This window comes from Uranotaenia lowii, chromosome 2 (assembly GCF_029784155.1).
Source record: "Uranotaenia lowii strain MFRU-FL chromosome 2, ASM2978415v1, whole genome shotgun sequence".
NCBI classification, from domain to species: Eukaryota; Metazoa; Arthropoda; class Insecta; order Diptera; family Culicidae; genus Uranotaenia; species Uranotaenia lowii.
The window spans coordinates 97,992,695-98,014,422 of NC_073692.1; the positions used below are offsets into that span (position 1 = coordinate 97,992,695).

A 21,728-nucleotide genomic window follows, 5' to 3' on the forward strand; every position below is an offset into this window, starting at 1 on the left:
AAGGATCACCCCTAGCTTTCACGCAGACCTAGGAAGCCCCGGCAGACCTAGACCAATGTCTTAGGGCCGCCGCTTCCGACGGCGGGTCGGCGGCCTCCTCGGATTTGGGAGCTTCGGCGGCTTTGTGCCGCCTCAGCCCCTTCATCCTCGTTGGATGCGGCTTTGCCGCAAAAGAATAAAGTTATGAAACTCCATTTTTTTGTAACAATTCCTTTTTTTTTAAATAATTTCTAGTAAGGATAAATGTTTTCAATTTTCTGGGAAATGGTTCTTCTGGCGAAAAAATTTCTGGTACATGGTTCATTCTGGTGGAAAAATTTCTGGGAAATGGTACATTCTGGCGAAAATTTTTCTGGGGAATGGTTCGTCTGGGGAAAAATATTCTGGGGAATGGTTCTTTCTGGCGATTGGAATTCTGGGGATTTTTCATTCTGGGCAATGGTTTTCGGGTAAATGGAGTACAACCAGCAGAATTTCTTCATTTTCCGGGGTAAGTTTTTTAAGCAAACCTTTGGCCTTAGCATGGGCAGCAAATTATCTCCACTTTTGGCTGAAGTTTTCATGAGCGACTTGGAAGCAGATTTGGAGAAAAGAGAAAGACTTTTCCCACGTGTCTGGTGGCGCTACGTCGATGACATCCTTGCCTCGGTAAAGGAGCGTTATCTCACGCAGACTTTAGACCTTCTAAACTCCAGACACAGTTCGATAAAATTTACTGTAGAGAAAGAAATTGATGGAAAACTCCCTTTCCTTGACCTCTTAATCTCAAGGAAAGAGGACAACAGCATAAAATTCGGAATATATCGGAAACCAACCTCAACCGACCGATACATAACAGCCGATTCCAACCACTTTGGTGCGCAAAAACAAGCCGCTTTCCATTCCATGGCGCACCGCCTGTACAATATCCCAATGGAAAAGGCAGAATTTGAAGAGGAAAAGAATAAAATCTTTGAGGCGGGTTTTTTGAACGGTTTTGACAACGAATTTGTCCTCAAAATTCTCCGGAAACATGCCAGAAAAAAGTTCCGAAGTGATGCCACCACCTTTAGGCCAGAGAAAGAAGAACCCTATAGAGTTAGCCTGCCGTTCCACCCTAAACTAACTAATGGGATTACAAAAATCCTTTCTCAACATGGCCTGAAAACAGCATACAAGAGCGGCAACACCCTTAAGGATCGGTTGGTCTCCTTGAAGGATAAGATCCCGCAAGATGAGAGATCCGGAATTTATGAAATTCCCTGTGAGAGTTGCTCAGCTGTTTACATTGGCCAAACTCGTCGTAAATTTAAAGTTCGACTTAAAGAACACAGAAACGCTGTAGATAACAACAGGGCCAATGAATCCAGCGTAGCTGCCCACGCAACGGAAATGGGTCACTCCATCAACTGGGAAAAAGTGTCCTATAAGAAATGTGTAAGAAAAGCCTCACATTTGAACGCATGGGAGTCTATGTTCATTAGCACTTCAGAGAAACCGCTAATGAATGAAGATGACCCACCAATTATGTCGCCGCTTTTCAATTTAAAAAGGAACCATCCTTCGACGAATACTATGACACTCGTAGTACGATCCTGCCAGTAATTTCTTCGTGTGATCAGTCGGACATCGTCCTGTAGATGGGCAACACTGAGCCCGAAACCGGTCGACAAAAAAGGTAATTTTGAATCCTTTTTTCCGTTTGTAAGAACGTTAAGTGTCGTGTCCTGTAATACGTCGTGTGTTAATTGTGAAGAGCTCTTTTAGTCTAAAAATAATCCGTATCTTTATGTGTCTTTAGGAAATCTTAGTGTAAATTTGATAACCCCGCACTTCGATGATTAAATCAGCGATTAATTTTCAATCTTTATCAGATAAGTTGCTGTTCAGAAGTTAATAACATATGAATCAATAAAAGTTTCCCATGCCCATGAATTAAGGGAATGTTATTTAAAATTAAATTCCTACCTTGTAACCAGTGGACCAATTGGTTATGCAGCCGATATCGATGAGAAGTTCTCGTAGAACCTGGCAGACACGTGTTCCCACCAGAATTTTCAGTTCCGGCTCTCTGATGATAGAATCTACCTGGATTGAAGTCAATGGCGTTTCACAATCGTTTAAAATAAATCTTCCTTTGATATGTTCAAAGTTGTATTTTACACTTGCTACCGTTTCAACACGTTGATGAAAGTGTCTTTTGGAACGTTGATATTGGCGATGGCACGCATTTTTTTCTTGCCATCCGACTGCTGCTTCAGCAGTTTCATTCTTCGTGTCACATCACCCCCGTACTGTAAAAACACAAAAATGATTGTGGGATGAATTAAAAAAATTGTTCTAAAACTTACCAGCTTGGCCGTTACATCTTTCCGGTAGGCTTTGAGAGTTTCGCGGGCAACAATTTTTCCCCCAACGACAGCCTGAATCGCAACCTGAACCATTTGTCTCGGGATGAGTTCTTTCAGTTTGAGCACCAACTGTCGGCCGTGGGTTTGTGCCTTACTCAGATGACACACCGAGCTCAGTTCATCGACGAGTTGTCCGTTGAGCAGAACATCCATTCGAACCAAAGCACTGGCCACATAGCCGTGGTCTTCATAATCGAAGCTAGCATAACCGGAGCTGATCGATTTTAGCTGGTCGTGGAAGTCTAGGACAATTTCGTTGAGAGGCATCAAATAGGTTGTCATGATACGGTCGTTGTCGATGTTGATTGACGTTTTTTGAACCGATCGTCGTTCAACGCAAAGCCCAATGATTGCTCCAGTGCATTCTGTTGGTGCGATTATGGTGCCGAGAACGTAGGGTTCGTAGTATTCTTCTACCACAGTTGTGTCCGGGAAGAGGGCTGGATTGCTAACGTAGATTATTTCATTGCCACCATGTGCAGCAATCGCCTTGGCGCCTTTCAATTTGATTTTGTACGTTACTGAGGGAGCTGTGAGAATGGGATCGGCGTCGTATTCCTGTTGCAACCTTTGACTGAACACATCAAGATGCAGAAGGCCAAGAAAACCGAGCCGCCAACCTTGACCTAGAGCTGGACTTGAATCTGGAGTAACGGTTACGGCAGAGTCGTTCAAAACGAGCTTATCAATAGCATTTTTGAGGTAAGGATGCTGGGATTGATCTGACGGGTAGACTCCAGCGAATACCATTGCCTTTTGGGGTTTGAACCCTGGCAAAGGTTCACAGTTTTTATCCTTTTTGAGAAATAATGTATCACCAATGTTAGATTCTTTACTGGTTCTCATGTTGCATCCCAGCAGGCCGACTTGTCCTGCGACTAAACGATCAACTTTGCGCTCATCTGGCTGTAGAAGAGCGAGACTTTTGACCTCGTATATTTTTCCAGTATGGAAAGAAGCGATCTCCTGGCCCGTTGTAATTTGACCATCTTTGACGTAAATCAAATTCAAAGCTCCTCTGTATCGATCGAACCAACTATCGAAAATTAATGCTCGGAAATTGCTTTCCCTTTTTGCATCGGGGGCTGGCAATCGCAGGACTATTTGTTTCAATATTTCTTCACAGCCCGTTCCTAACTTAGCCGATATCCGCAAGACCTCGTCTGGATCAATTTCAAATAAAGTGAACAGTTCCTGCGCGACAGCATCTGGTCTAGCGTTTTTCAAATCTATTTTATTTAGCACCGGAATGATGACCAGATCCCTTGACTTGGCCAGATGATAATTGGCCACGGTCTGAGCTTGTACTCCCTCATTTGCATCGACCAGCAAAATTACCCCATCACAAGCGGCTAACGACCGGAACACCTCGTTGGAAAAATCCACGTGGCCTGGGGTATCGATCAGATTGAGCAAATACTTGCTACCTTCGTGCTCGTACAGCAAGGAAGCGGTCTGAGCTTTCACCGTTATACCTCGCTCCTTTTCGACCTGCAAACTGTCCAGCACCTGCCTGTTGCCGGAATTCTTTGCTATCGTTCCAGTTAACTCCAGAAGCCTATCGGCCAGGGTACTCTTCCCGTGGTCTACATGGGCTATGATGCTAAAATTGCGTATCCGGTTCACCGGAATTTCATCATAGCCCAAGGTGTCCGTGAAACGATTCGGACTAGTGCTGAACTGGCGTAATCCTGCGAGGGTTCTGGAAAAAATGGATTAAAATCTTTAAAAATAGTAATAAATTAGGAAAAAAAACCTTGCCCAAAAAGACAAGTTCAAATAAAGATATTAAATTGGCTATACGAACAAGAACCGGTTTAACTGATCAATACAATTTTATTAGACCTTTTTCCTCCTGTTGCTACTCTCCAGAAAAATAAAACTTAAGTACTGGAGCTGGAATATTACTTTACTTCTACTTCCTTGAGTGGTCAGAGTACTAATGATGAAAATTTTCAAGATTGTTAATCCAGAGCCATGACGACAAGTCGCCGCCTCCCAAACAATTCCGTAAAATCTTCTTTCAGACAGAAACTCACCTTTTCAAAACTGGATTCCGCGAGAAACGTGGAACAACTTTCAGAAATAATAGCATTTTTTAAGAGTTACAACTACTAACTTTCATTTTCCGGTTTTCTTACAAATTACAGTAACATATCACACGCGAAAATGAGTGTAAACCACCGGCTAAAATCTGACCAATAATTTGCGTTATGCAAGCCGGACTCGAAATCAAAACAAAATCAGCTGCTTGCTGCACACCTAAAAAAAGTTATAAGAAGCGTGTTGTTCGATACGCAAAATGCAACTGAGAAATGAGTAAACGTATCAAATGTAGGGCAAAGGAAGCTTTTACTGCACATTTTAGGCAGGCCTTCCATATTATGTTATTTTTTCGGCGTTGTTCAGTACGTATTCAGTGTCGCTTCAGCGCTTATTTCATCGCTAACTTGGTGGTCAAAATTATTGGTAGCTTGCACAGTGGTAGAAAGCACTAAATGTAAGCGCTCCTTTTTTTATTTTAAAGCGCTGATCGCCCACAGAATAATTACAAAAATCATATCGAAAAAAAATCTGAAAATGACTCATAAAATATTGAATGGAAGTAAACCTATAAGCATTAAACATAAGTAAGAGTTTGGAAGATAACCCCGAATTCAAGTTAGCTGCTTTTTAACGAATTTCGCTCAAAGCTTTTAACCCTCCAAAGCCGTTCGGGTCAATATGACCCGAAGCGCACATTTCAAACATCTTTATCATCATTCCAATATACTGATGAACTGGTAGTTTTGACAGACCAAGTATGTTCTATGAAAATAACGACCAAATCAACGCCAAAAAACTAAAATTTGAGTTTTTAAAATCGGTTCATTGAGAAATGAAATACAGCTAAGCAAAGCCAAAACTGGATGCCGTTTTTTTTAAAGTAAGACTTTTTTCTACCGGAAGATCTGTCATAGCGCTAAAAACTTTCATTGGACCCCAACATATCTATACATTGTCGGATAGATGGATTCTTGACAATTTCAAACATCAATGAAATAATCAAATACAGAAAAGCTGTCAGAAGTTATGAGTATTTTAAAAATAAAATTGATTTTTCGGACTTTTAACTTTCTGAACCAGTTTCTGAAAACCTGGTAATACATATCGACTTTATTTTGAAATGTTGAGTAATTAGAATAAATTACCTACACAATGAATATAATATCATCAAAATCGGTTAACATTTACAGCCAGGAGAACGAAATCAAATTACAACTCATATTTCCCCGAAACGGATATTTAGCGAACGGCTTTGGAAGGTTAACGTTGTTTTGAGAACAGTTCAAACAAAAAATTACTATCAGACCGTATTTCTTTCACATGACCTTTCGAAGGAAAGATTTTATTGTGAGTGATGACATCTGTACAGTAAATTTCAAAGTATAATTTAGATTTAGAGAAAATTCAAAAGAAATCATTTAAAACTTTTCAAAAGTTTGGAAATGAGACGTTCGTTATGAAGTAATGGAAAACTGCCTTTACTCACCCTCAAACCAAATAAATCATGACATGAAAAATGCCATCAGATAGCATGCCATTGACAAAGCATTTTTCAATAACAATCTGCAAGTCTTGATTCTCCACGAGCAAAGTCCAGATATAACGAACACCACACGTCCTCCGAAGTCCTTAGCAGCATGATTCGTTCGAGCCTAGAAATATTTTCGAATTATTCATATAGATAATAAACGAACACCTGATTCAATTTTTACAGTATGTCGAACCACTTTATTTAAATGTTCAATGTAAGTTTGTTTTATATTTCCCAAATATTTTAGCACTGCGCAATATAAATTCGATTCCTCTTATTGTATTCTGTTGTTGAGTTCAAATAATTTCCATATGTGCTCACACATTTGCCGTACCAGTTATCTATTTGTAGTTGGTTATCGATCCTGCTTCTAGGATATGCCGTCCTTCAAGTTTTCTATGTTAAGAGATGTGTTGATTTTGTGTCACTCCTACTAATAGATGCGACTGTTGACGACTTACTAACTGTATTGTGCAAGGTGAAGGTTTTTTGTAATCTTTACTCAGTTGCAAGATGTCGTTATATCACTTTCACACGTTCGACATTGAATAATGTGCCTTTTTATTTCTTCCAAAGAAGCACAATTTTTAACGTTAAAAAAGTGAAAATAATACCGACAGACATGCTGTTTATTGCACGGTTTCTTATGGTTTTAAAAAATTCCGATAGTCGCCATCGGTTTTAAAATACAGATTTCGGGTCGGGTTTGCGGCTAGACTTTTAAAATGATGCCCTAAGAACCGAGCCTGTTGCTGTTAGGTAGTTCGTAGTGTATAAATATTGTGTTTTTTTTGTTTATCATTTGTAGGCTACAAGATTTATGTTTTTGCTTCAGTTATTAACACAACCATAGGCTAAAGTTTGTGACGGTTTTTGTAATGATTGCTAGAAAATTAATTTGCTTGGAAATATTTTTACCAAATTTTAGGATTACTGAATAATTTATACTAAACTGACAAACCGGGGAAAAAACAAAAAGGGGCTTCTAGCCCACAATTATCTTTGTTAGGTTTAATCTCTATTCTACGAGAGCGAATTTCTAAAGTTCTGGAATTGGCACTATTACTGCTAATTAGTGGATTATTTTACTTTTTTGTCTAGAGCAACAAATAATGCTGCAAAACACTACATATCTTAAACTGGTTATTGTTAATTTTGAAGGTTTCTGTTGGCAGAAGAACTGTTAGTGAAAATTGAGAAATTGTAGATTTTGGAATAGTTGGATCCTAAGCTGAACGCTAACGTGAATTGTGGATTTATAAGAAATGAGTTAGGATAAAAAGCGTAAAGCTTGCAGTTGCGTTGTTTATTTTTTAGATGTCCGTATTTCTTTATCACTTTCAATTGTTTTTACCTTTGCTTTGAGAAAATGAGAGGATGCAATCACAATTTTGTCATCTTTCTTAACATTGACTATAAGACCAAGTTTCACACTCGTCGTTCTAAACTACATACTAGAAAAGTAAATATAGTAACGGATTTCTAAAGCTACACGTTTCCATAATGAAGAATACTCAATATGTTTAGGGTTGTTCTAAAAATAGAAATATAAATAATCTTCACTTTTCATACAAATCAATGTATTTTTTATAACAGGAATTTATCAGCCGTGAGGGAATAAAAGCGGAGAACAGAAAATAGGGAACAATACTCAGAAGTATATACTTATACAGGAAAACGGTCCTACAACCTGCTACCCTCGAAAATCATCAGACTAAAAAACAATCTTCACCAGCAGACCGGAATCGAATAGCAACAGAAAGTAGCAGCTTCGGGCCGGCAAGGAAACCAGCTAACAGTGGCTTATGCCATTGGTCGCCAGTTCGTTGTTGTTTTGCAGCCGGTGCTGTTGATCCGCGACGGCAGACTGGGGCGGTCGAAGAAGATCACAGTACTGAAGCAGGGCTTCACGCAACGAGCGAGAAACTTCGGCCGATGACGTTGTCGTACACTCGACCAGGTACGGATACAGCCCGATCAGTTGTTCCCAGGCGGTGGTGCCCACTGAAAGAAAAATCCAAATATCAATTAGAAGCCGTTATTATCTATGGAATAAGAGAAACGTACCTTTGGCTGGAGGAGCTTTTTTCATCGATATCACAAGTGTCGCGACGGCTTTCAGTACGAAGGAGATCTCCGACAAACGGTATCTGCAAAAAATAAAATAGACTTTAAAATTGGAAAGAAAAAATAGCTATCGAAAACCATGATCGGTCGATCGAAAACATTCACATGGTTGTGGGCTAGAATACTATGGCTTTGAACTAGGTAAATGCGAATACCTCAAATTTAATTTTAACAATCAAGTCTACTTTCAGTTATTCATAGCCGATGTGCCATTAAAAAAATAAAATCTAAATAAATATAAATACATTTCAGTCTCATTTTTTTTTTGAAAAATATCTTCTATCGATAAATATTGTTCCAAATTTTGCTTGTTGAATGTTTGGCCATAAAAGAGACCTATTAACTAACTTATTTCCAGAACCTTAACTGACCTTGGTAGAGGAAATTTCCCGCTTAGTCGCTCGTCGTCGTTGAACTTCCGCAAAACTTCCTCGAAGCGATGCAGCAATGCAGTGATGGCCAATCGTCCTGCGATGCCACCCTCGTTCGTTAGGGAGTCCATCGATCCCGGTGTTCCATCAGTGGCAGAAACCCCACTTCCATTGTTCAGGTTATTGTTCGCCTTGTTGCTGGCACCGATACTATCGATCAGTCCCGCAGTTGACGCTGCGCCATTCATACCGTCATCCAAAAGCGAAAACTGAAGCAACGTTTCGAAGCACGTTTTGGCGAACTCTTCTCGCAGTTTCAGTTCCGTCTCGCACCCGGCAAACGGAGTACTTCCGGTGGTTGCCGAATGGATGGACCCCTTGTTGAGAAGCACTACAGCATCCAGGATGAATTGCTGCGGGATCTCGTGACTGTATGGAAGTATTTCGTCCCTGATCAGCTCGATCACTTGACAATCGATGGTTTCGTCCAGGACCAATTCATCCAGCCCTCGGTCTTCCACCACACAGACACTAGAATTAAAGTAATCATAGTTTACAATCAACTTTGTATTCAGAAAATCCATCATATCTACCTTTTAGGAAACAGAAACTGATCCAACGTATCCGAGAGATCTTTCCACATTGCACTGAATTGCTTTGGGTATTTTCTGGCCACCGGCAGACCGGTATGCAGAACAGTCATCAGGCTAGATATGGCCAATTTCCAGGTGCTTGCCGACATGCATTTGTACTTGAGGGAAAGCGGCAAATGTAGCGCTTTAATGATCTCGTGCAAAATTTGACCCTCGATGACGGTTTCTTCACTGGCGGTTTGTTGGTACAATTTCACTGCCACCGTAAGGGCTTTCTCACCGAAGGGAATATAGTTCATGCTGACCCACTCTACACCGTTGCTTGCGTTAGCCGCATTCAGTTGATGCGGCTGAACAATGTTGCCCCCGCTTCCCGAGCGTGTCGATTTGATTGGCCTGTTGATTAAGAAGGTTAGTTATAAGGTAAAACTCACTCAAAAGAACTTCAAATTATTACCTCGTTTCAATTCGATCGAAAGATGGTGGTACGCATGCAAACTTGCTGAAGCTCAGCAACTGCTTAAATATGGCCGAAATCATTTGCTTTAAATTGCTTCCACCATCCTTGCCCCCACCGATAGCTTCTTTCTGAAGAAGCTCCATACAATCGAGGACACCGTCATGCAGAGGTGTCAGCAGAGAATCCGAAATGGTGGACATAATGTACGGCGTTGAATCGCTGTGTACTGGGACGGCCACCGCATTCATCAGCACCGTACACAGCTGGGTCAGATCCTTCTTGCTAAACCGGGTACGAATGTGCTGGAACAGGGCCGGGAAAATTTGCACTAACGCTGTCAGGAAGGCCTGACTGGGAATGTAAATCTCCTCCTTGTCCGGTCCATCTCGCAGCGAGGGTGGTTTGGTACTTTCGGCACCGATGTTCAACCAGACCCGCCAGGCTACGTTCCAGATGTCGATTTCTTCGCTCGCTGCTGCTGCGGCTGCCTTTTCCGAATCATCCACCGGAGCAGTTTGGGGCCGGTTGTACAAAATTTCCTGGAACGACTTGAGCGCAGCCAGCGACACCTCGTTGCTCTTGCTAAGGGCTGAGTTTTCGATGAATTCTAGCAGCAGAGCCCACGCTCGAGGGAAGTCACCCAACATTTGAAGCAGCGCTCGCTTGGTGTTGAATACCTACAAAAAATGAAAATTTTAGGAATTTGATTGTTATTCTTATTAAGACTTTTAGTATTCACAGTAGACTTGAAGTAGACATAAGCAGAAGTCTAAATCAAGCCACTCTGTTTCTAAATTAGCGGAAGTCTCAGTTCACAGTAATTGCTTTTATAAATACATCTATTTGTGTATTTATCGACGGCAACCCTGCCCTGCCGAGTGTAGTTTATTTCCTTTGATCGGTGCAATAAAATTGTCAATTTTCGGGTGAAAAATACAGTGTTCCGTTCTATAATCTAGTGATTTATTAGCGCAGTGTTTAGTTCTGCTTGGGTGAAGTGAATTTCTGTGCGTAGCTAGTGCAAAAAGGACTTTTTATAGTGCAAATTGTTGATTTTTAGATCTGAAAATTTTTCCAAGATGGTGACGCTACGAACTCGTTACTTGTATAAGGGAAGAAATTGCATCAAGTGATTGAATGCAACATTGGGAGGCTTATGTGCAATATGGTGATGTGATGACAGTGACCTCTCTCGGTCTGATTCCGAAGTTAGTTATCAACAACTGACACCAAGATGCCTCTGTTAACACAAAGCTAAGTATATTTTCTTGTAATAAACATCATTTTACCTCTTGAGTAGGTTACTATGTTCAGCTAACCATTCCATTACATAATTGTTTTCGAACAGTTATTAAAATTATAATAAAAATTTAATCCCTTTTCAACCTTCGAGGAAATACACGTAGAATCTATTTGTGAAATATTTCATCGTCTTACTTGAATTTTAACTTGTATACAAGTCGGGATGCAAGTAAAAAGTACTCAGAAAAATATCAACTAGAATAGTGCTATTTTTTAGCTATCGACAATCAATTCTAAACCTAGTAAATTGTTTTTTTTTCTTTCTAACGTGCTCCGATATTTCAATCAAATCAAGAAATTGATGGAAATCGATTGATATTGATAGAATTTTTTTTAGTACTTAAAAAAGTTTGAGTATGAGGGAAATTGAAATTTTGGTTTTAAAATTTTGAAAATTTCAAATTTGTAAAAAAATCCTTCAAATTAAAAAAAAAAAGAGAATTTAATAAATGGAATCTTTGGAAAGGATGGGAGGATCAGAAACATAAAATATTGGAAAAATGACTAAAAATTGAAATCCGAAAAACAAACGATGAAAGTTGGGAACAAAATAAAAATTTACCTACAATTCTTAAATTATAAATTCTGGAATGCTTTGAAATAAAAAAAAACTTGATGTTTATGAAACTTGAGAAATTTGTAAAGTTGGATAACGAAACTTTAAAATTTGTCTTCAAAAGATACATATTTTCAAGATTTAGTGAATGTTTTCTGGAAATGTCGATTTTTAAAATAATCCTTTTAAAACTCATAGAATAAAGGTTTTTTTAAAGTTCTAAAAATTTATGAAATAAAAAAGAAAAACTTTGAAAACTTTCCAAATATTTTGTTATTTCAAAATATTTAAAATTTAAGATTTGTATTCCCAAATTAAGGATACGTTTGTGATAAGCAAACGTTTATTATGATTATATGCTCTAATAATTTTAACTTTCAAGTTCGTATCCTTTTATCAATAAATAGGTAATTTGTTTTTCCTTAATTTTATATGACTATAAATATATATCCAATATTTTAGTAATTTTCATTACTGCCATATACTATTTGATAGCATTATATATATTTTTTAGAAGGAATGCATCTGGGGATAACCTGGAGAAACTATTGCAAGCGGCACGGGTAGCCGGCCATTGTAGGTTTCTGAGGGTTGGATGCCTTCTTTCGGCGAACCATCGGACCGTGGAAGCCCTAGAAGAAATTCGAAGGCCAAGCCACACAGACATAGGCAGGACCTTGCTACCGATGGGGGAACCATACATACATACATACATACATCTATTTGTGTATTTATAAAAGCAGTTACTGTGAACTGAGACTGCCATTTTTCAAAATTCTCTTTCTTTTGTTAACGTTAAACGTTAACCAGCGTATGTCAAATCCTTTGATTTTTTTTCCTAAAAGGATAAACTTCAATCCGGTCAGATTCTGGTGTAACAGATTGCACATTTGCTTGTCTTTTGACTTCCTTAAAAAGTTTACATCCGACGTTGATCCTCTGTTATAATTTATTTTAAAATAATGCATCTTACCCGCGAAACTCCGGATAGGGTCAGAACCTGCGTCTCCGCCCACTGCTTTTGTGCGGTATTGCGCGAGTGATGAATCAAAATATTGCCGCTGGTATCGACCTTCTCACTACTGGCACAGCTAGACAGTGCCCGAACCTTGTCCAGCAACGGGAACAGTACCTGCCACAGGACAGCCTGCCAGGTAGGCGGATTCAGCAAATTCCCGTGGGCCGAGATCGTCGAGAACAACGTTTGCCCAGCCGATTTGCGAACCGCCGGTCTCGGATCCACGCACAGATCCCCGAGCCGAGCGTACAAACACATCCAAAGCCGATCAAAGTGCGGCATATTGAGGGTTCCCGGGAAGTCCGGCAGCACCGACATGTCGTCGCACACCGTTTGCGAAAGCTTCTCCTGATTTTGGTTGAAGTAATCCGAGATGTTCCACTGCAAAAAGTAAACTATTAAATTAAGTCCCAGCAAATTAAACAACAAACTTACCATCAACCCAACGGCAGTTAACGAGATGTTCAATTCCTGCGTTTGGGATCCAAATTTAGCTGCCGTGTTGACACACAGCGGTAGACAGCGCCAAGGCATGACCGGTAGAAAATCCGTTACCACCAGCTGCAGGCATTGGAAAGCAATCCGGATCAGGGCCTCCCCATGATGATCGTTGACGGCACCAATGATGCCGAGCACCAGAGGCCATCCGTGAGACAGCGTTTCTCCTGCTCCGTTGAGGACTTGCAATACGCATTCCAGCTGCCGCTGACGGACATCCCCATGGGGAACCGAGGACAGTTCCGATAGAGGTCCTAGTAGGAGCGTTTGTAGTTTAAGATTTTCTTTGAGAGGTTTTTCGTACTTATACTGGAGGGCGGCTTTGACCAGATAGGTGATTGCCTCAACGCCCCATTCTCGCATGCGAATGTGTGGATGTTGACAGATTTCCAGAAGATGATTCGTCAGGGGACGCCATAGGACTTCTATACGATTCAGATTAACCAGTCCGGTTTCTAGCAGTTTGGCAACGGCGAACAGCGAGGGCTCTCTGTTGTTGTACGCAAGTTCCATGGCTTCGTGAGACAATTTACACAACGCGTCGATGAGATGATGAAGTGCTACATCGTCCAAATACTGACTGGATTCAAAAAGTTGGCTTAACATCGTAGATAGTACTGGCAAATCGGTCATAACTTGAGTGATCGAGTTGGCATCGGTTGGAGGTTTTTGGACCGCTTGTAGACTACCCCCAGTAGACGGCTTCAAGCCAAGAATCCAAGCCAAATGTTGTAGCGTGGTGAGCACAATGTGCCAGGAGCTTCCCAGAATACCTCCATGACAGTGAGCTAGATGTAGCACTGATCTCATACACTGGAGATTTTTAGCAGTTAACAAAACTGGCCCTTGGTGAGCACCAACTGGAAGCGATGAAGTCGGCAGAGGAGTTCCAACAGCTACTACCGGATGGCGTTGTTGTTGCTGTTGATCAGCGTCCCCGTAAGAACCGAGAAACATGTTCCCCATATCCTGGCTGCCTCCACGAGAGTGCGACTTAAATTGGTTACCTTGGTAGTTGACATTCAACACTGATAAGGCATAGTGAGGGGGAAGCGATGCCCTGCAGAGAGCTGTTATGAAAGCATCTCTGGGGGTATGTAATTCCAGCAGTCCACAAAGTGCAGCGTAATTTTGGATGGATTTCAAAACACTTTCCGCTGACGACTCATCCGTAGCTGCATCAATCAATGGACCCAAAGCCGACAAGAGTCCCAACCAACTTGAGTAGATTAACTGTATGTGCAGAGCTTTATCATCCTCCGTTACTCGGTTCTTGTACGGGATAGGGCTCTCATCGACAATCTGGGATGGACCCTGTATGGAGAGCGATATCGAGCGAACGATGTCTAGAAGGCACGCGTAGGCTACCGATATTCCGTATCCATCCGGTATGGGGGGAGGTTCCATTTTGTCCAACATCTCGAGGAAGGTGGCCTTCGATTGACCACTCGGGAAAGTTACCACCAGTGGCAGAAACATTCCACGAAATACGAAACCTGGTTGTGGCGAAATTCCCGGTCCCACCGGAAGTCCACCAATGAGTGCCGCCGGTTGTCCGGGTGTACCCGCCACCGAACTGGCCAACAGTTGACTACTAACGAACAAACTTTGTACGTACGTGCCTGAAATAAGAGAAAAACATGAGGTTGAGGATTCAAGATTCAAGATCTAAGAGATTCAAGATTCAGGATTCAAAATTGACTATTCAGGATTTAAAATTTAAGATCTAATTTTAAGATCTGAGTAAAAGATCCCAGATCTAGAATCTAAGATTAAAGATTCAAGAATTCTACATTTTAATTTTTGAATTTTGGTATTTTGAATACTGGAATTCTAGATTTTGAATTTTGGGTTTAGTGATTAGAAGATTTTGTTTTTCAGGATTTTGAATTTAAGTATTCGAACTTTTAAATTTGAAATTTCGGTATAGAAGATCATCAATTTTGAGATTTAGGATTCAGAGATTTTAAATACGGGATTTCGAATAATATAATTTTGGATTTTGTTAATTCGTGATTTAGATATTCTAATTTTCGTTTTATATGTTGGCTTTTGTATTAAAAAAGTTTATTGGATTTTAAAATTGAGATTTGTAGGTTTTGGGATTTCAGATTTTGAGATTTTTTATTTTACACTAGCTGATCCCGTACGAACTTCGTTTCGCTTTAAATCATTAACACGTCAAAATGAGTTTAGAATATTGATTCCGATACAATTTTTCGACAAATTGGGAAAACATTCAACAGTGTTTAAAGTTGCCACTTTTTCTAGGCCTTCAACTTGAAATTCAAATCAACAGCTTATATGGACGACCCCTTTTTTGGACCACGATCCAAAACTTGACACCTGAAATCAATTACCTTTAATGTAAAACTCCTATGTGCCAATTTTCATTACAATCCTATGCACAATCAAGAGAATATCACAAAACAGTGAACAGGTAATAAGAAAGACCCCTTTTGCCGACCCCTGAGTCAAATTTGAAACTTGAAAGTAATATAGTGTTCCTCAAAACTCCTATGTGGAAATTTTCATCTTATACCAATGTAGAATAACATCAATATCGCATAAACATTGAAAGTTGGTTACGGACGCCCCTTTTGACTGATCCCTGACCCTAAATTTGAAACCTGGAATTGATTGCTGATTGTCTCTCGAAACACCCATGCACTAATTTTCATCACAATCCGATGCATAATAACGCAAATATCTCAAAAACATCAAACAGTTGATATAAACGACCTTTTTGGCTGTCCCTTAACCCCCAATTTAAAACCTGAAATCGATTGTTCGTCATTCAAAACTCCTATGTGAAAATTTTCATCTCGATCCAATATATAATAACGTCAATATCACATAAACACTAAAAGGTTTATGTGGACGACCCCTTTAGCCGACCCCTAATCCTAAATTTTAAAATTGGAATCGATAGCTCCTCTCTCAAAACACCCATGCACTAATTTTCATCACAATCCGATGTATAATAACGCAAATCTCGCAAATATCACAATCCGACAAAAAATTACGTCCATATCACGAAAAAAATATTTGTCTTGTATGGACGACCCCCTTCAGAAGGGGTCATCCGAAAATCTGAAAACATTTTTTATCATTTCTGGTCCTAATGAGCAACCACACCAAATTTCAGCTTTCTAGCTCTTAAGGTGGCTGAGCCTATAGAGGACAAACAAACAAACTAACAAACCCTCAGAAATAGCTTTTTATATAGAGTAAAGTGGGGCAAGAGTACGCAGGCGGAAAGAGTACGCACTAGGCTTTTACAGTAAACGACAACACTGAAACTAGCAACACTGTACCGGTTTGACAGGTGATCGAGTCAGCTGATCATATGTGTTTTTGTATGTGGTTTGGTTCGCGCACGTCGGAGAAATGAGATAAGTTTTAGTTTTTCCAATTTTTAAGAATTTTATGCGTATTTGGAAATATTATTACGCTTCGTGGAAATTCGTTAATCAAATCTGCATACGTGACAAAGGACACGTAATTAATATAGATTAAATCTGTGGAACACTCATGCCAGGATATGATCGGAATATTTAGCACTTGTAGCTTTTTTCACAAATGGTCGTAGGGGGCAAGAGTACGCACGTTTGGTGGGGCAAGAGTACGCGTTGGTTTCCTGCGTCTTTTTGATAGCATTTGGAAAGCTAACCCAAAGAATAATCAAGTTTTCAATAATCAGGACGTACAAAAGGAAAACTAGCCGGAAGATTTGCTCTCCGGAGATGCTGGAAAACGCCAGGCAGCGGTTGAAGGACGGAGAATCGAAGCGCCGGATTGCAGAAAGCCTCGGGACTTCGGAATCAACCTTGCGTAAACGCCTTAAGAAGGTAATCAACAGAAGATATTTTTGTATTGAATTGTGAATAACAATCACTTTTCTCGACTAGGGATTCGGTGCAGAAAGCCATGGACAATTCACTTCAGTTTTTACTCCTCAGCAGTCAGAGGATCTCGTAAATCACTGCAGAGCGCTACACAGTGCTTTTTATGGTCTGACTTTCAGTGATTTGCGTCACTTCGCCTTTGCCTTTGCTGAAGCGAACAGCGTTACAAATAAAATCACTGTTTTATTTCAACTATTGTTTATAAAATAAAGGTTTTGTTTTGTTAAATAAACGATTGTAATGATTCAAGACCTCACTTACACCGGACCAGAATGGAATACAATGAGCTTATTATATGCGTACTCTTGCCCCACCTCATGCGTACTCTTGCCCCACTGGTGGGGTAAGAGTACGCTTTGGTATTTTTTGAAAAGTATGATTTTTTATCAATGTTTACAAACATAATCAAAACTTTTTGCGTCATACAATCAAGGTAAAGAGCCTTACTTTAATTTGGTTTAATTACTATGATCGATACTTTGTTCTTTGAAGAGATACAATAAGTACACAACTAAGTGCCGTACTCTTGCCCCACTTTACTATATATAGACTAGCTGATCCCATACGAACTCCGTTTCGCAACTTGAAATATGTCATGAACAGTTTGTATGAAAGTCAATTGCCAAGCATTTTCCAGATGCACTTTCGAATTCATTGTTAAGTAATAATTGCAAAAACATTGGACGATCACTTTTTCTGTCGTCTGCTTCAAAATTTGAAATCAGGAATAAATTTACCGTGCCAGAAAACTCCCATGAATAAATTTCGACTCGATCGTTGCATAACAACGCAATTATTGTCAAGAAGGAAAACCCCTTTCGGTGGCCTCTTATACAATCTTTGATATCTGAAATTGATTACCCTTGCATCAAAACTCCCGTGTGCAAATTTTCAAAGCAATCCATTGCATAATAACGTTAATATTGCTAAAAACAGTGAAAAAATTATATGGACGACCCCTTTTGTCGACCCGTGGCAAAAAATTTGACATCTGAAATCAATTGCCCGTCCCCGATAACTACCGTGTGCAAATTTTCATCCCAATCCGATGTCAAATAACGACGATATTGCCAAAATATTGAAAGGTTAATATGGACGACCCCTTTTACTGGCCCCTAACTCTGAATTTAATACATGATATCGATTGCCTGCCCCTCAAAACTTTCGTGTACAAATTTTCATTTGAATCCGATGTATAATAACGACAATATCGCATTAACGGATAATAGTTAATATGGACGACCCCTTTGGCCGACCCCTGTTTGTAATTTGGATAAGTGAAATCAATTTTTTGTCCCTAATAACTCCTATGTGCAAATATTCATCCCAATCCGATGTATAGGAACGGTAAAATCACTAATATGTTGAAATGTTAATATGGGTCGTCCTCTTGCCGGCTTCTCACACTAAATTTGATACCTCAAATCGATTGCACGTCACCCAAAACTATCGTGTACCAATTTTCATCTGAATAGGATGTCAGAGATAATAATAACGTCAATATCGCAAAAACAGCGAACAGTTTATATGGACGACCCCTTTGGCTGACCCCTTACACAAAATTTGACACCTGAAATGGATTGCTCGTCTCAAAACATTCATGTGCAAATTTGCAACACAATCCGATGAAAAGTAACGTCAATATCGTGAAAATTATATTTGTCTTGCATGGACGACCCTCAGAAGGGATCGTCCGAAAATCTGAAAACATTTTTCATTCTTCCTGGTCCTAATGAGCATCCATGCCAAATTTCAGATCTCTATCTCTTAAGACGGCTGAGTCTATAGAGGACAAACAAACAAACAAACATACAGAAATTGCTTTTTATATAAAGCTTAGTTCTTTTAGAAATGGGACAGTTACGAATGCCTGTATCTCAAAAACCATTCGTTGGAACCAAATACTTTCTATGAAGAAAAAGAAGGTAATGTTATGATCTTTCATGAAAAAATTTGAAAAAAAATATTTACCGTTTTTTGTTAAAGAAATTTCTACTTTATTCTTGGTATCTCCCATTGGCCGACGCACACTTTTTTCAGTCGTGGTATTGATCAGTTTCTCCAACTTATACTTCGTAAAATCTATATTTAAGGTGGCTTCACCCTCCTTCTTCAATTTCTGATACTTTTTGGTCCAATACTTCTCTGGAAACTGGAAACTGGAAGCATTTTAGTGGATTCAGTTGTTTCGAAATGAACAAATTTGATTATTTTTTACCACATTTTTGAACGTTTTTTTTTCGGTATCGGTTTTACAGCTTAAGAGCTTTGGAACTATCAAAAAATGGTTGTTTGAGGTTGGATTTCAATGAGTCATTACTACGCAACACTTTCAGTTTATCGGAGAAAATTGTTTTGGACATTTCAGCGATCTACCCTTAGTTTTTCGTTTATTGAAAATTAAAAATGCTGGTATGAGACTTGACTTCCTTGATGATCCTTAACCGTTGTTGCCGATCATGTGCTTCACTTCAATGCTTGATTTGAACTTTGTGGACATTATTGACAGTGTTTGCATACTTATCCACCACAAAAACTCAGTAATTCTTTGAATAATCAACGGTTTTGTCAGCTATCAATTTGATGATGACTTATTTTCAAGGAAACTGTGCAAAATTATTTTTTTCTTTTTCTCTTGCATCGTACATATCTCAAAAACTCGTAAATTTTAAATTTTGAAAAAAATAGGTCGAATAGTACTTTTTACAGGCAACAAAATGCTGTCAAAATTTTTAATATCCAATAACTAGTTAACGAGCTATTAGCAAATGAAAGTGTCCCATTTCTAAAAGAACTAAGCTTTATATAGATTCAGAGATTTTGAAATTTTGAATGTTGGAATCTTTTGTTTAACATTTTGAGAATGAAGTTTTGATTTTGGATTATGGGATTTTTTAAGTTGTGATTTAAGGAGTTTTAAATTTTGGATATAGATTTTTTTTTATTTAAAGATTTTGGTTTTGCAATTTTGGGATTTTGAACTTCGGTGTTTTGGGACATTTGATTTTGTTATTTCGGGATATATGTAGATATTGCGATTTTGAGTTTAGTTTTTTAATTTCTAAGCGAGATATTTTGGGATTTTAGCATTGAGGTTTAAAATACTGGGATAAAAGATTTTTGGATTATATAATTGACCCTTTCCAAGCGCCCCTCAACTGGAGAGCCGATTTTTATTTTTCATTATTCAAAAATAGTTTGTTCAGCATTAGAAAGGTTGTTTCTTAAGCTTCAATTTCATCAGAAGATAATAAGTTATCTTTTATTAGAATTGAGTATGTTATCGTTGAAATTCAAAAATTTTAGAATGAAAACAAATATATTTTAACAATTATTCTTTATTTGATACATAACTTTATCAAAAATCTAGCTATGTCAAAAAAAATTATTGCTAAATAATGGTAAAAAAAGCCATCTTTATAGCATGATATTGAATAAAGAATAATCAGTTTACGCTCTAGATCTTTTTGCAAGATTTCTATTCAAACCACAGATACAGTTGTGTTCAAAAAATAATGAAATCGCGTGAATCTGCGCACCCTCTTCCGACTTTGACAAGCTGCCATTTCTCTCTCGGTTGATATTATTTCATGAAATTTTCACACAATGTAGTTCAGCTATCTTTTACTAAATTCGCTATATCTCTAACAATTTTCATCGAAAAATCTTAAAATTTAGTTGAAAGATGTAAACCGGCACCATTTTTGATCGCATGAATCAACATTGATGAAACTTGGAAAGGTACGAGACCATACATGTTTACATCTTTCAACCAAATTTCAAGATTTTTCAATGAAAATTGTCAAATTTATAGCGAATTTAGTGAAGCAATTCCTAATTCCAATGTTTAACGGGAATAGCTGTATTTTTGTTTCAAGTCATTTTAAAGACTTTAAATTTTGTGGAGCGTTAGCTGGATAGTTGAACTAAATTGTATGAACATTTCATGAAAAAATGTCAACCTAGAGAGAAATGGTAGCTTATTAAAGTTGGAAGAGGGTGCGCAGATTCACGCGATTTCATTCTTTTTTGAACACAACTGTATCTGTGGTTTGAATAGAAATCTTGCAAAAAGATCAAGTTCTTCTTTATAAGAATGAAAAAACGGCGCTAATAGCTTCTATTACTTACTGGCATTATGTTTAAACAAAATAACTAAGTATCCATAGAACAGATGCAATGAGATTCAAATATCTTTAAACATGGCAAATTTTAAATTGAAATTTTTAATAGATAAACTTTTTCTTTCAAATTAATTTATACGACTCAAATGGAAAATAAATTTCTCATTGAACTATATTAAAAAACTGACCATTATTGAAACTTCCAGCTCAGAGAATGTTACTAGAAAATCCAAATCGAACCCCGTATTCACATTAAATTCCACGAAGAGACTTTTAACTGAATTACAAAATTAAAATATGAAGTTTCTAGCACAGGTTTTCATGCAAAGTTAGGGCCAGATTATACTACGGAAAAAGGTCGTGCAACCAACCTGAAGTTTGTATAGAATTTTGTTTGAGATGAACAAAAAAAAAACAGTTTTTTACCTATAGTTTTGGGCTTTATCAACCGATTTTTCTTTTGATTTGAGTGTTTTAAAGCTTTATTTACGACAATATTTCATCTTAAGAACGCATTCCAATTAGAGCTTTCATAAAACAGTTATTAGGCTTCAAAAACAGGTATAAGTAAGCGTCGATTAACGATCATTCATGTATTTTTATGTAAATCACCCATCAGAAGCTTATTTTTGAAACTCAATATCTTTTTTTTACCATAACCCTTATCGTAATGGGACCTTAGGATAAACTTTTTGTCATTACGAAAGCTTTTTGAATGACAATAATGAAAACAAATCAGCCAATAGTGACTTCAGAAATTGGTGCAAAACTGGGTTTTCATGTTTCTTTCAAACAAAATTTCTC

General features: G+C 38.5%; 4 protein-coding genes across 4 annotated transcripts in view; 1 reads left to right on the forward strand and 3 right to left on the reverse strand.

Moving 5' to 3' along the window:
* The window catches only part of LOC129743996 (vascular endothelial growth factor receptor 1-like), a 106,071-nt gene extending 104,017 nt beyond the window's left edge, over window positions 1-2,054 (reverse strand). The window contains exon 1 of the mRNA XM_055736275.1: window positions 1,948-2,054. The gene's annotated coding sequence lies outside the window, so the exon portion shown is untranslated. The remainder of the gene's footprint in view (window positions 1-1,947) is intronic.
* Window positions 523-1,584, forward strand: LOC129741705 (uncharacterized). Its single transcript, XM_055733451.1, has one exon. It carries the CDS (start codon window positions 523-525, stop codon window positions 1,582-1,584), a length of 1,062 nt encoding a protein of 353 aa, XP_055589426.1.
* A 61-nt stretch (window positions 2,055-2,115) lies between the features above and the next one.
* On the reverse strand, window positions 2,116-4,607 carry LOC129743994 (translation factor GUF1 homolog, mitochondrial). The gene is made up of 3 exons (XM_055736273.1): window positions 4,430-4,607; window positions 2,331-4,092; window positions 2,116-2,273 (listed from the first exon to the last, which is right to left on the reverse strand). The coding sequence occupies exons 1-3, from the start codon at window positions 4,483-4,485 to the stop codon at window positions 2,148-2,150; spliced, it is 1,944 nt and encodes a 647-aa protein (XP_055592248.1). The 5' UTR covers window positions 4,486-4,607; the 3' UTR covers window positions 2,116-2,147.
* A 1,529-nt stretch (window positions 4,608-6,136) lies between these two features.
* LOC129743990 (protein MON2 homolog) overlaps window positions 6,137-21,728 on the reverse strand; it is a 73,382-nt gene continuing 57,790 nt past the window's right edge. Inside the window, exons 3-9 of the mRNA XM_055736256.1 lie at window positions 12,830-14,514; window positions 12,350-12,775; window positions 9,516-10,195; window positions 9,059-9,454; window positions 8,466-8,996; window positions 8,035-8,117; window positions 6,137-7,971 (exon numbers count right to left, since the gene is read on the reverse strand). Of these exons, the coding sequence (XP_055592231.1) occupies window positions 7,760-7,971; window positions 8,035-8,117; window positions 8,466-8,996; window positions 9,059-9,454; window positions 9,516-10,195; window positions 12,350-12,775; window positions 12,830-14,514 (4,013 nt within the window). The 3' untranslated portion in view covers window positions 6,137-7,759. The remainder of the gene's footprint in view (window positions 7,972-8,034; window positions 8,118-8,465; window positions 8,997-9,058; window positions 9,455-9,515; window positions 10,196-12,349; window positions 12,776-12,829; window positions 14,515-21,728) is intronic.

Bases quoted from the DNA above. Each gene is read 5' to 3' on its own strand.
- LOC129741705 (XM_055733451.1), top strand. From the start codon at position 523: ATGGGCAGCAAATTATCTCCACTTTTGGCTGAAGTTTTCATGAGCGAC.
- LOC129743994 (XM_055736273.1), bottom strand. From the start codon at position 4,485: ATGCTATTATTTCTGAAAGTTGTTCCACGTTTCTCGCGGAATCCAGTT. The intron at 4,093-4,429 runs GTGAGTTTCTGT...CATTTTTTCCAG, and splicing joins CGGAATCCAGTTTTGAAAAG to AACCCTCGCAGGATTACGCC. The intron at 2,274-2,330 runs GTAAGTTTTAGA...GTGTTTTTACAG, and splicing joins AAGATGTAACGGCCAAGCTG to TACGGGGGTGATGTGACACG.